Source organism: Mastomys coucha, unplaced genomic scaffold, assembly GCF_008632895.1.
Source record: "Mastomys coucha isolate ucsf_1 unplaced genomic scaffold, UCSF_Mcou_1 pScaffold15, whole genome shotgun sequence".
NCBI lineage: Eukaryota > Metazoa > Chordata > Mammalia > Rodentia > Muridae > Mastomys > Mastomys coucha.
In genome coordinates, this window is record NW_022196897.1 from 19,192,855 (window position 1) to 19,205,951 (window position 13,097).

Consider the following 13,097-nt stretch of genomic DNA (forward strand, 5'->3'; position numbering starts at 1 on the left):
GATGGGGTGCTTCTGGGATGGGGATGGGTCTGGGATGGGGTGCCTCTGGGATGGGGGTGCTTCTGGGATGGGTTGCCTCTGGGATGGGATGCCTCTGGGATGGGGTGCCTCTGGGATGGAGGTGCCTCTGGAATGGGGATGCCTCTAGGATGAGGGTGCCTCTGGGATGGGGGTGCCTCTGGGATGGGGGTGCCTCTAGGATGAGGGTGCTTGTAGTTGCACCTAACAGAGAACTCAATACAGTCTGAGTAATTCCAAAGGAAAGTACACAATAAGGAAGCCATGGTTAAGACAGCCCCGAAGAGAGTTTGACTTTTCATATGCTCTTTGGACTGATTTCCTCATGGTTTCAAGAGAGCTGCTCAGCTCCTCAGATGTTGTCATTGCATCATTAAATGAAGGAAGAAAACACTTCACTCTCTCTACTTTCTTTTAAAAAAATGCTTTATGTGTGTGTGCACCTGTGTTTATGTATGTTTGAGTATATGCCCTGTGTGAGTGTAGTGCCTCCAGAGGCCAGACGAGGGCGTGAGATTCCCTTGGAGCTGAAATTACAGGCTTTTGTGAGTGCTGGGATCCAAACAGGAGCCACTTGTGATTGAGCAACACCCATCCTTAACCCCTGAGCCTTCTCCTCAGGACCCTGGCTATAGAAACATTGTAATTTATCCTTTACACAGGCCTATCAGTAATCTCTGATTACTTCTGTGTGTAGTGAGTTAGGAACTGGGACTCATTATTTCTTTTTATAGATACCCAGCTGTTCCAACATTGTAAGTTGGAAAAGCCTGTCCTTTCCTGTTGAAACCTTTTCCAAACCCAATCGATCACATGTGGGTCTTTCTAGACTCTTTTGTGGTTCCTGTTGGCCTGGTTTAGGTCATATGCCTTCTGAGCCACTGTTGCTTTAGATTGACTTCACATTGTCAAGAGAAAGGTTTCCAGCCTGCTCCGTGTGTCTCCTCAGAAGATATCTTGGCACATGGGCCTTCAGCCCCTATGCCAGAGCATGGTCAAACGCCAATACCTAGCCCATTCTCAATGATGGGTTGGGGACCACAGAGAGTCCCACTTGTCCAGATTTTCTATGGAATGGAGCAGGGTGGCTCTCCCTCAGATCACTTGAGAGGAGTGCTTAACCTTAGCCAGAAAGCTGAGGGTGCCAAAGCTAACCTTTCTGGGAAGAGGAAGGGTAAGAGCTTAAGGTAGGAAGCTAAAATAGGGAGTTTGATGTGCGCGCACGTGTGTGTGTGTGTGTGTGTGTGTGTGTGTGTGTGTGTGTGTGAGAGAGAGAGAGAGAGAGAGAGAGAAAGAGAGAGAGAGAGAGAGAGCGCACGTGCACACACAGACACACATGTTCTCATAAGAAATGAGATGTGGACAGGTATTAGACTTCAGCTCACTGTGAATGTTGGTGGCAGCCTCCAATGACACTAGTGACAGTGACAGAATGGCCTTAGATGACAGTGGGACTCAGTCAGGACATATCTGGAAACAAGTGAGCAATGACCTCTGAGAGATGTGCTCTCCTCAGCTTTGTCAGTTAGTGACTGAGCAGTGCAGGCACTCTGCCCAGGAGACCCCGGAGCAGCTGGGCCAGGCGGGTGGTGGGAGTGATCCCCAGAGCGCTGTCTCTGGCCCAGTTTTTCATTTGTTTGTTCTTGAAAACATGGGGATGGGCAACGGTTGCTGTGTCAAGTGGCTCAAATATTTCTTGGGATGGCTTCAAATCATTCCTGTAGTACATGTGACTTGGAGGCTGGTCCCACAGTGGGACTGGGCTCGGCAGTAAATCATCCAGCTCTGGCTGCAGGGCCACGGCTGTAAGGCTGGGACTCTGGCCTCCTCTGTTGTCCTCAGGAGCTCTGTCCTTTCTAGTCATCAGCTCCTCTGCCTTCCCCTGAGCCCTGACTACTGGGCCCAGGAGAGGGGAGGGGACAGAGGGGTATCACTTCTTCCTGCAGGAGAGAGCAAGCCCTTGAATCTGTGCTACCATCTTAGGAAAGAGCCAACAGCGACCACACCGTCCACACTGCAGAATCCTCGGTCCCTTCATGTTCACACTCCAGTAAAACATGGGTGGGCTAGGTCTCCTACAGCCCCACAAAGGTGCAGAAATGTCAGAAGTCTGAGTCCGAGGTGCCTTCCCGCACTCCCTGCAGAGCATCCTGACAGCGTGGTGCCTGAGAAGAACTTGCGGTTCTAGGTCCATTTTAGAAACTCTGTTTACTGGGCTCCCTTTGGACTCTAGGACAGCCATGAGCAGTGGGTGGATCCTTGGCTTTCCCTGGAAGGCAGAAGCGCATGCCAAGTCCTGCCCGACTCCAGAACCTTCCTTTTGCAGCCTCAGTTTCCCTATCTGGAGGGGAGCAGCCTCCTGGCCTAGAGTCTGGTACTCACTGTTCCCATTGATGCTGCCAGTCTTTGAGGGACAGAGCCGGTGCCCTCAGGAGGAAGGCTGGGAGGGGCAAGGTGATGGGGCAAGCAGGACTCAGCATCTGACAAGGTCCAGACCAGGTGCATATAGGGATCATGTAGAGTGGGGCAAGGAGGCTTTCTGACAGCCAAGCATCTGGTGACCTAGGCTCTGATGGCTAGCTCCCCTTGGCTGCTTTGGGCCCTTTTGCAGACATAGGACAGGGATGGTTATGAGCCAGGAATAATGGAGTGTGCTTCCCTTAAGCAGTCAGGCCAAGGCTTTCCACAGCAAGTATGTGGTGTGTTAGGAAACAAACAACGCAAAGCTCACTTCTGGGAACAGTGGGGGTGGGGGTGGTAGTGTAGGCTCTCTTGAGTTAACGTTAGGACTCCCAGGGGCCTGGGGAAGTGGAGATGCAGGAATGCAGCTGCTGGCTGTGGCTGGCTTGTGTTGGACCTGCAGGCCACAGGTCTCCCCCATTAGCATTCAGTGGCTGCAGTTACATCCCTGGGAAAGCCCTGAGCACCTGGGATACCTGGGCTTCAGGCAGCTGCACAGCCACCCTGGGTGGCAATGGGATGAAACCAAACTGGGTAATGGCAGGTAGACAGCAAATGCCTGCCCAAGGGTCCCCTCCATGGTGACTAAGGGAGGCCAGGCAGAGACTAGCTCTGAAAAATTTTTTCCATCCTGTGTCTCTGAGGGAATGTAATGACCCTCGCAGAGTGGTGGGGTGACAAGAAACATCCACAGGTACCTCATTATTTCTCCTTCTATCTCCTTAGAATTTTCTCTTTAGATTTATTCATTACATTTCATGTATGAGTGTTTTGCTTGCATGTATGTGTGTGCACTATGTGCATGCTTGGTGACTATGAAGATTAAAAGAAGTCATTGGATCCCCTAGAATTGGAGTCATGGATGATTGTGAACCACCATGTGGGTGCTGGGGATCAAACCCAGGTCCTCCTCAAGAGGAGCTGGGCTCTTAACCACTGAGCCATCTCTCCAGCCCTTCTCTGTCTTAAAGGGAGTCACTGAAGTTCACCAGGCAGTTTTAGAACGCAGATCTAAATCTAGGGAGGGTGACACATACCTGCAACACAGGCACTAGTGAGGCTGAGGGAGGAGAATCTATCTGTGGGTTCAAAGCCAGCCTGGGCTACATCTCCCACCACAAAGCCACTGAGAATCAAGTCTGTGGTTCCCTCCATCCCTTGTATCAGCCTGAGGAGAAGCTCCTTGCTGTCTTCGGGTCCATCTCTGCCCCTACCTTCTGGGAGAGATTTATGGCTTCCAAGCATCTACAAGGTCTGTCCTCTGAACTTATAGCCTCCATGGGCTGCCTGGGTGTTAGTAAGCCAGACCAGGTTGTTTCTCTGGTTAATATTCTCCAGTAGCTCCCAGGACCTTTAGGTAAGCCCTGGAAAGGTTGGTGAAGTTCTAGCCTTTGTCCCCTCCTCTGCCACCATCTCCTTCAGTCCTGTTGGGTGACCCACTGGCGGGCTCTGCTGCCTTTGCCTTCGTGAATGCTGTTCCAGCTCTTCTATGCCTTTCCTCTCATTCTCACTGCCTTCTCAGACTTGCTCCATGACCTTCTCTGACCTCTTAGGCTCCGTGGCTCCTTCCTCTGAGCTTCCAGAGCACTGGGTCATTCTTCTGTTAACACTTACCTCACTGACTTAGAACTATTTACTTACATGTCTCTCCTCCTCTGGATAGGGACCACACCGGTTTATCTTCCCATCCCCCTGTCCCAACAGCACCTCCTGAGCACCTGACATACAGCTCAGCAAATATTTGTAGACTGAACGACAAACTCCTCTGTCCTGGGTTCAAAATGTCACCACTTTGGCTTCTGGTTGCTACTGTCTTCCCACAGCTGGGGCCTCTCTTCTCACTCCAACAGCTGGCCTAGCCCTGCCCAGGCTCTGCGGGCAATCACGGCCTTCACCCAGTTTTCTAAGTGCAGGAGACTAAACTTCCCGTTGAACTTGTCTGCAAACTCCACTTTCAGGCCTTGGGGACATGGCTTCTGCCAGATGCCAAGAGACAGCAGCTCTTCAAGAGATCATTGCCCTAGGTCTCTGGCCTCATGTGGACTTGAGTCTCTGAGACATGTCCAGCCTGCCCCCTGCCTATGGCCAGGGCTCAGTAACCCATCTCTGGTACCCACTTCCCCTTGCAGGTGACAGAGTCTTTGTTGGGCTCCTTTGTGTCCCAGGCTCTGGGTCTCCATTGTCACAGAGCTCAATTGCAGTGGATGGCCACATACTCAGGCACAGTCCCAGTGACACAGTTTAGTCAGAGCTAAGACAAGGACACGGGGCTGAACGTGCAGGACAGAGTGGTCCCAGCAGCCTCGGAGATGGAGGAGTTAAGGCTGGCCCAAAGGAGAAGAGACGGTATGGAATAGCCAGCTTTTCTCCTGGCTGAGGTATTTTCAGAGGAAGGGTCAAGAGAGTGATCTCTCTGCAGCCCAGAGCTCTCAGCTGTGTCCAGGGTCTATCTGAGCTCACCCAGGGCGCTGTACACAGAGAAGACCCTAAGGAAACAGGCATGTTTGCCAAAGCTCCCCCTCCCAGTCAAGCAACATCTAAGGAGTCACCCGCTAAGGCACACTCTTCACTCCAAGGGGCTCTTTGTAAGGGCAGAAACCACTGGGCGTGTACAGCCTGGGGGAGTGAAGGGCTGCAATAGAATGGAGGGAACCACCTCTGGCCAGCCCAATGGTGAACAGAGCATTCTGCCCAGCCAAGTGATGGATGAGTATCCCAACAGCCCAATGGCAGAGAGAGCTCCCCTCAACCTGATTGTACAGAGGACATCCCCACTTGGCCCACTGGCAGAGGCAGCACCTCCCACCCAGCTGGCAGAGGAGCACTGTCAGGTAAAGGATGGTTGAGCCCAGCTCAGGTAGCCCCTGCCGTGTGCCCCAGCCCCTTCGTATGCAGTCCATGATTCAGCTTAGATAGGTGACCAGAGGAGTGTGTGCCCGATCCTCTGGGGTCCCCATATGACCTGCAACGATGTTTTACAATACTCAGGGGAGACAGCAGAGCCCGAGGAATTTGGGAGTCCTTCTATATTTGGCTTCGGATACTGCCTACACCACTCAGTAATGGGTTCATCTCTCGCCGAGCCTCGGATGGCTTGCATCAGATAAGTTTGGTCTTAGTATCTTCCCCCTAGGATTACAGCAAGCTTCCAGACTATAACTATGGGTTGCCATGCCCGCGGTGGACACCAGGCTTAGGCTTGTTGATTTTGACAAGAATAATTACAATATCAGGGAGGCTCAGAGCCACTGGGTCTCTGGAATGGCAGGGTGGAGGTAGCTGTGAATGCAGTGCCTGTCTGAGCCAGGCTTGGACTGCTCGTGTGGCCTCTCCGCCCCCGCAGAAAGGGTTGCAGGTGTCCGAGGATTCCCGCGCCCTCCTCATCCCTCGCCTTTGGCGGTAGCCCCACCTCCCTCCTGCCGTCTGCCTTGCGTCCTCCTCTAACCTCGGGGCTGGACCAGAGAGCCGTGGGGCTGGGAAAGTTTGAGTCACGCCGCGGGGCGCGGGGGAGGGGTGCGGGAGGCGGGGTGGGCGTTAGGGACCGCCTCGGGCTCCCACCAGGGGAACCCCGCCGCGCCCCTGTCCGGTGAACCCGCTAGAGCGAGACTGCACTGCCACCTCTCACTGCGACCTGCGCGTCCCATCAGGGCTGCAGCCTCCGGCTCAGCATGATGCCTGGGGCGCAGCTCCTGCCGCTGCTCGTGGCGATCTTTACCGTAGTGGCGGTGGTGATAACATCTGACCCGCCCACGAAGACGCTGTCCCCTGCCACAGGAGACGCCACCTTGGCCTTCGTCTTCGATGTCACCGGCTCCATGTGGGATGATCTGATGCAGGTGATCGACGGCGCCTCGCGCATTCTGGAGCGCAGTCTGAGCAGCCGCAGCCGAGTCATCGCCAACTATGCGCTGGTGCCTTTCCACGACCCAGGTAGCACCCCGCGCGGTCCTCAAGGTCCCCCCACCGCGCGGCTCTCGAGGTTCCCTCCTCCTCGGGTTCTCGAGGGGTCATCCTCCAGTGTCCCGTCTCCCCCACCCCACCCCCGCCGCTCCTCCTGCCTTGACTGGCACAAAGCGATAAGCAGAACCTTAGCATCTCCTGGCACATTTCCTTTGCCAGGCCACGCCCTCTCCTGCATCCCCCAGGTTTGCCGCACTAAGGTTATGAGTTTCTAGGAGGCGACCAAAAGCTTCTGAGCCTCATCCTCTCCATCTGTGAAGTGGGATAATGTGTGGAAATGTTGGCAGCAGGCTCCAGGAGCCTGTGCGGTTTTTGGTTCTCGATTTTATTTTGTCTGCCTACCTGCCTGCCCGCCCTTCTTCCTCCTCCCCCTCTCTCCTTTCTCCTTCCTCCTCCTTTTCTCCCCCCCCCTTTTTTTGAGAGATCTTGTAGCCCAGGCTGGTCTCCTAATTTTTTATGTAGTGGAGAATGACTCTGAACTTATGATCCTCCTGCCTCAGCTTCTAGAGTGCTAGATTGCAGACCTGCACCAACATACCCCTTTATCCAAGGCTGGGGATCGAACCTGTAGCTCCATGCACACTAGGCAAGCTCTATGTACATGTGCTAGGCAAGCTCCATGCTGACTGTCCCGTAAGATTCTAGGTTTTTCTTAGAGTCATCTTGCAGCTTGAGTATAAGAGACCATGACATGGCAAAGGCCACTCTTTCAGGGGGAAATGCAGCCCTTTGTGGAACCCATGGCCAGGAGTACCTCAGCCTGTTGTCCTTTCCCCTTTGCAGGGCTCCTTGACACCTGCTGATTCTCTCTGCAGTCACCCTGTTAGCTCAGGGTTGACAATGAGCCCAGGAAGCTGCACTACCTAACATCCCCTGCACCCAGGGGAGAGACGCCCACCCACATTCTCAACCCTAAATACTTTTCTCAACATTTCCTTTTTTAATGAAAGCATTTCTGCTTTACACTGAAGTAGGAGAGAAGCAGGGATCTGAGCTCCTTTTTATGCCTGCCTTACTCCTGAGAGCTACGTTTTGTCGTTTGCTTCCATCTGCCCACATGTCTATCTAGGCTAGCTTTAAAGGCCCCCACTGCAAAGGCAGATTCCACACAGCACTGACGGTGGCGTGTTTGAGGAGACACACTGAGCTGATGGCAGCCTGTCAAGCCTCTCAGGGGTGTGCACATTTGTCAATCACAGAATCTTCCAGGGGCTTGACTCCCCCACCCTCCAGTCTTTCCTCCATGTTGTCTGGGGCTTTGTTCCTCTCCTCTACTGGGGCTCCCCATGTCTAAGCCCAGGAATCAGGCCTCTAGGAAAAGATTCTTGGGAGACCCAAAAGGATAATGAGATTGGATGTGTGAGGAGGCAGGGTTCTGCTGGGATGTAGGTCGGCCCCTATCTCCCCAGTTCTCTATCTCTCACTTTTTGGTTTGGTCTTGGGGTTCCAAAGGCATTATCATGCTGTGGGAGGTTAGATATGGTGAGTTCTCCCATTAGTTGGAGTATCTGAGACCCAGGGTACCACCAGGGTCTCCCGAAGCCACCCGCCAGGTGACGCCATTACTGTTTGTCCCTAGAACACTTGGCTCCCATTGCAGAATGGGATAGCAGTCTTTCGAGACCAATAGTGTCCTGAGTCCAAAATGGGCTCCTGGCGGCTGTGCTTGCTGCCCTTCCTGACCACTAACTTCAGATGCCTCCTGGGCTCTGCACAGGTGTGTGGCTCGGCCCTTCACACCAACCTTCAGCCTTCAATCCTTTCACTCTTTCTTCTTTCCTCTACTCTCTCTCTCTCTCTCTCTCTCTCTCTCTCTCTCTCTCTCTCTCTCTCTCTCTCTCTCCTCTCCAGGGTTTCTCTGTATAGCCCTGACTGTCCTGGAACTCACTCTGTAGACCAGGCTGGCCTCGAACTCAGAAATCCTCCTGCCTCTGCCTCCCAAGTGCTGGGATTAAAGGCGTGTGCCACCACTGCCCTGCTTCCTTTCCAGCTTTTCTCGGCACTCCCTTTTAAAATATTTATTTGTGGAGTGTGCACATATGCATGCCACAGCAGGTCTGCACAGGTCAGAGGACAACTTGCAGGAATTGGTTCTCTCCTTCCACCCTGTGGGTTCCAGAGCTGGGGTTTAGGTTGACCAGCTTGTCAGCAAGCAACTCCATACACTGAGCCATCTCACCACAGATCTGTACTTCATTTTAAATCTGTTAAAATTTAAATGATGCTCATCATCTTAAAAAATTGGTAGTAAAATACAAGTCCAACTTTTCATCAGAATGAAGGTTATCACTGATGTAAAGGAATTTTTCCAAGTGAAAATGACCCTCCAGCTGCCAGGAAATGAAAACCTGCAATCCAACCACAGGAAAGAGTTGAATAGTCATCATTAAAAGTGAACATACAGACGAAGCTCCATGGCCCCTTCCCCTTGCTCCTATAGCACCAGCTTTGAAAGAACCAGGGATGCTTGGGAGAGGACCAGGGATGCTCAGGAGAGGATAAGGGGTGCTTTGGAGTCATATAGCTGATTTTGAAAGCACACATGAACTTTTTGACTGACACATGAACATCCCAGCAGCTTTCCCATCACCACCTCATTTTTAGTGCAGAGGGAGCATCTAAACACACCAGGTAGACAAGAGTTGAAAGGAAAGCTGGACCTTAATTCTGGGTGCATGGTCTCAATGCGTTTTTCTTCATGAAACCTTGTATTTCTCTGGAGTTCGGGTTTCTACTGTGCATTATATTCTAGCAATTTTATGTTCAATTTTCCAACACAGAAAGAATTTTGAGAAGGACTTGAACTCAGGAGGTGAAGAAGGGGACCCCGGCTGCTTAGGTCAGGTGATCACGTCCTTCATCCAGACACCCTGGTCGCCATCTCACTGTCTTTCTGGAGAGGACCAGGGATGTTCTGGAAAAAAATTAAATTACATATATGTGTTTGTTTACTCACTACACGTGTGCATATGTATGGATGTGCCACAGCAAAGGTGTAGAGGTCAAAGGACAGCTGACTGAGTCAGTGCTCTCTCTCGCCACAGGCTCAGTAGGGCTCCTGCACATGCCCTCACCTGCTCAACCTCCTAGCAAACAAGCAAACAAACCAACCCTCCCCCCCAGGCTACCTAAACCCTCCCCCATAAAGCTACCTCCAGATTCCAGAAGAACTCAAGTATGTAGAAGGCTCACAGAGCCGGGTGGCTAGGTTCCATGCAGCAGTCTAGAGGGAACAGTTTTGGGGGTAGAACATGATGCATACAGCTGGGCGTGGTACCTCGAAACTGCAGTCTCAGCCTTGGGTGGCTGAGGCAGGAGGATTGGAAAGCTCAAGCCCAAGATCAAGATACTGTCTCAAAATGAAGGGACAGGAGTCACTTAGGTGTAGCGCCCGGCCATCACTTAGTCTCAGGGAGAGGACGTTAAGGGGACACTGAAAGACTGTGAGGAAGCAGGATTATAAGAGGGAGCATTGGATGCTCCTGCCAGGGACACGCTTGGAATAAAGGATTTCCTGGGGTGAGTGTCGGGTGGGTAAGGACTAGAGGACAGTATGACATGTAGGGACAGGTGTGTGTGTGTGTGTGTGTGTGTGTGTGTGTGTGTGTGTGTGTGTGTGTGTGCTTGCGTGTGTCTGGCAGCTCTCCTGGGGAAAGTGGAATAGAGCAGGGCTGGATGTAGCCAATCCTGCTGCCTGCTGCCTATGGCTGCCAAGGACTGGGAGGCCTTGAATTTCCTTGTATGGGCTTGTAGCACTTCATCCTGAGAAGGCATCGCAGCTGGGCTCTGGCTGTGTCTGCTGAATCAGCAAATGGTATGCCCTTCAGTAGAGGATGAACTGGAGACATAGGGGTTTCTGATCTGCCCCTCAGCTCTGTGTTGTGGGAGTGTTTCCTTAAAGGAAACCACTGGGTGTTTGTGAGTGTGTATGCAGGGTCTTGGTGGTGCTTCTAGGATGCACAGCCTTCGAAACAAAGAACAACTTTAAGCTTTGGAAATAGTTTTGGTATGTTTTTCATTGCAAAAGGCAAGACCAGCAAGAGGGCTCAGTGAGTGCTTGCTGCCAATCTTGATGATCTAAGTTTTATCCCCAGAACTCACTGGGTGGAAGAAGAGAACTGCCTACAGAAAGTTTTCCTCTGATGTCCATGTCTGTGCCTACCCAATAAATAAATGAGTAAGGAGCCAGAGAGATGGCTCAGTGGTTCAGAGTCCCTGCTGTTCTTCCAGAGGGCCTGGGTTCTGTTTTGGGGGCTCACCTGGGGGATGGGGATGGTCATGACTGGAATCTGTAACTCTAGTTTCAGAGGATCTGACACTCTCTTTTGGCCTCCTCCAGTGTCAGGCACACATGAGAGGGGCACAAACGTGTATGTAGTCAAAGCACCCATACACATAGACTAAAATAAGTAAAACATTTACAAAGGTAAGCAAGAAGTTTTAAGAAATCATAACTGGGTGTGGTTTCAAATGCCTGTAGTCCCTAGGACCCAGGAGGCAGAGGCAGAGGCAGGAGGATTGCATTAGTGAGCAAACAAACTGATGAGCCAGGCTGGACAATTTCCAGAGGAGAACAGCAACAAACTTTCTGTCCCTCTGGACTGGAAGTGTAGATAGTTTTGCATATCCCGCCAGTACCTGTTACAGCAGACCCCATTCCCGGGGACATTGCCTGTGGCTTCCACTGCAGTGGGATGCAGTTTTTACATTGAGGGTAGATGGTGGCTCTTCAAGTCTGTGGAATGTTCTAGGCATTTGAGGGGCCATAGCACAGCTGCCCCAACCCTGGGAGTCAGGGAAGAGGCCAGTTCCTTGTCTGTATAGCTTGTGAGGCTCAGTATAGTTTGAAGTGTTCCTTTAGAGTGTCCTACTTCCCTCCCTCCCTCCCTGCCTCCTTCCCTCCTTCCCTCTATCCTTCCTTCCCTTCTTCCCTCCTTCCCTCCTTCTATCCCTCCCCCTGTGATTTTTTTTCCTAGGATTGTCAGTTTTACTGTTGGGTTTTGGGGGATGGGCATGCCAATGGTTGTCCTTTTAATTCACTTGATAATTCACATCATGTTGGTGGTACCCACCATTTGCCATTGTTTAGTGCCCACCCCCTGCTGGGGGAATGGATGGAACCCATGCTAGGCAAGTGCCCGGCCACTGATCTGTGTCCCCTGCCCAGTGGTTAGTATTTTTCTTGGTCAGTTACCTTTCCATATTGGGGTTTGAAGACTTTCAATATTCGAACAGAGAAATCTATTTGACTTTTGTCTTGACTTTTGTCTTTTTTCTGCATTTCTCCCCCCCACCCCCATGCGTACTTGGAATGGTGTGTTTTGTTTTATCATCATAAAATTAGCTATATGTAAATGTATTTGGTTTGTTTTTAGTTTCTTGGCATTAAATCCTTTTACCTGAAATTAAAAATAAATTGGGCTACAGAGTAAAAAAAAAAAATCTAATATATAGCCAAGGGGGTTGTTGTTATTATTGGTGGTGATGGCAGTGGTGCACATCTTTAATCCCAGCAGTCAGGAGGCTGAGGCAGGTGGTCTCTGTGCCTTCAAAGCCAGCTTGGTGTGCAGAGTAAGTTCATGGACAGTCAGGGCCACACAGAAAAACCTTGTCTTGAAAAAAAGAGAAAACTAATATAATTTTATATTATAATTAAATATAATTATTAATAATTACTTATTTAGGTTCATCTTATAAAATTATCCTTGCTCTGTGCATATGTGTGCATGAGCTTATGTGTGCATGTGTGCTTGTGTGCATGTGTGTGTTATACATGTACATTCACTCATGTATACATGTTCATGTATGCATGTGCATGCATGTGCGTGCATGTACATAAGAGGGCGAGGTCAAAGCCACCTTATTTTTTGAGAAAGAATCTCTCACCGATCTGCCTGCTGGCTGGCTGGCTGGTGGCAAGCTCCCAGGATCTGCCTGTCTCTGTGTCTCCCAGCACTGGGCTTATAGCTGTTTACCACTACACACAGATTTTACATGGGTGCTGGAGATCTGCATACAGGCCCTCATGCTTGAGAGGCAGGTGCTTTATTGACTCAGCTATCTCCTGCAAATCCCTATCCATTCTTCTTCATCATTTGGCTCTTTCTTTGATCCCAAATTACCTAGCAGAGGAGGACTATATCTGGGTTTTCCACTCTTTCTGCAGCATGATGATTCTTGGGCCAGGAACACACGTTTTAAATTATCAGTCTTAGTAACAAACGTTAAGAGAAGGACTCTTGTTTTCTGTTATTATGATTACTTTGTTAATTTGTTTGTTTTCTAAGACAGACTAGCTATGTAGCCCTGGCTAGCCCTGAAACTCACAGAGACTGACCGGCCTCTGTCACCAAAGCACTAGGATTAAAGGCATGTGCCATTAAGTCTAGCTTAGTTTTTTGTTTGTTTGTTTGTTTAGTTGGTTGGTTTGGGGCTTTTTGAGTTGGTTTTCTGTAGCCTAGGCTGATCTAGAACTTGGCCTTCAACTGCACCTGCCCCACCTCACCTCCCAAGTGCCAAGGATATACATTTGCCACTGTGCCCAGCCATGTTTTCCTGTTTGCTTGTTTTGTTTTTTGTTTTTATTTTTATTTTTTCTAGACAGGGTTTCTCTGTGTAGCCCTGGCTATCTTGGAACTCACTCTGTAGACCAGGCTGGC

At 50.8% G+C, this 13,097-nt stretch overlaps 1 protein-coding gene across 1 annotated transcript in view; it reads left to right on the forward strand.

The window, feature by feature from the left end:
- Positions 1-6,052: 6,052 nt before the first annotated feature.
- Hmcn2 (hemicentin 2) overlaps positions 6,053-13,097 on the forward strand; it is a 151,066-nt gene continuing 144,021 nt past the window's right edge. Inside the window, exon 1 of the mRNA XM_031369744.1 lies at positions 6,053-6,408. Within this exon, the coding sequence (XP_031225604.1) occupies positions 6,147-6,408 (262 nt within the window). The 5' untranslated portion in view covers positions 6,053-6,146. The remainder of the gene's footprint in view (positions 6,409-13,097) is intronic.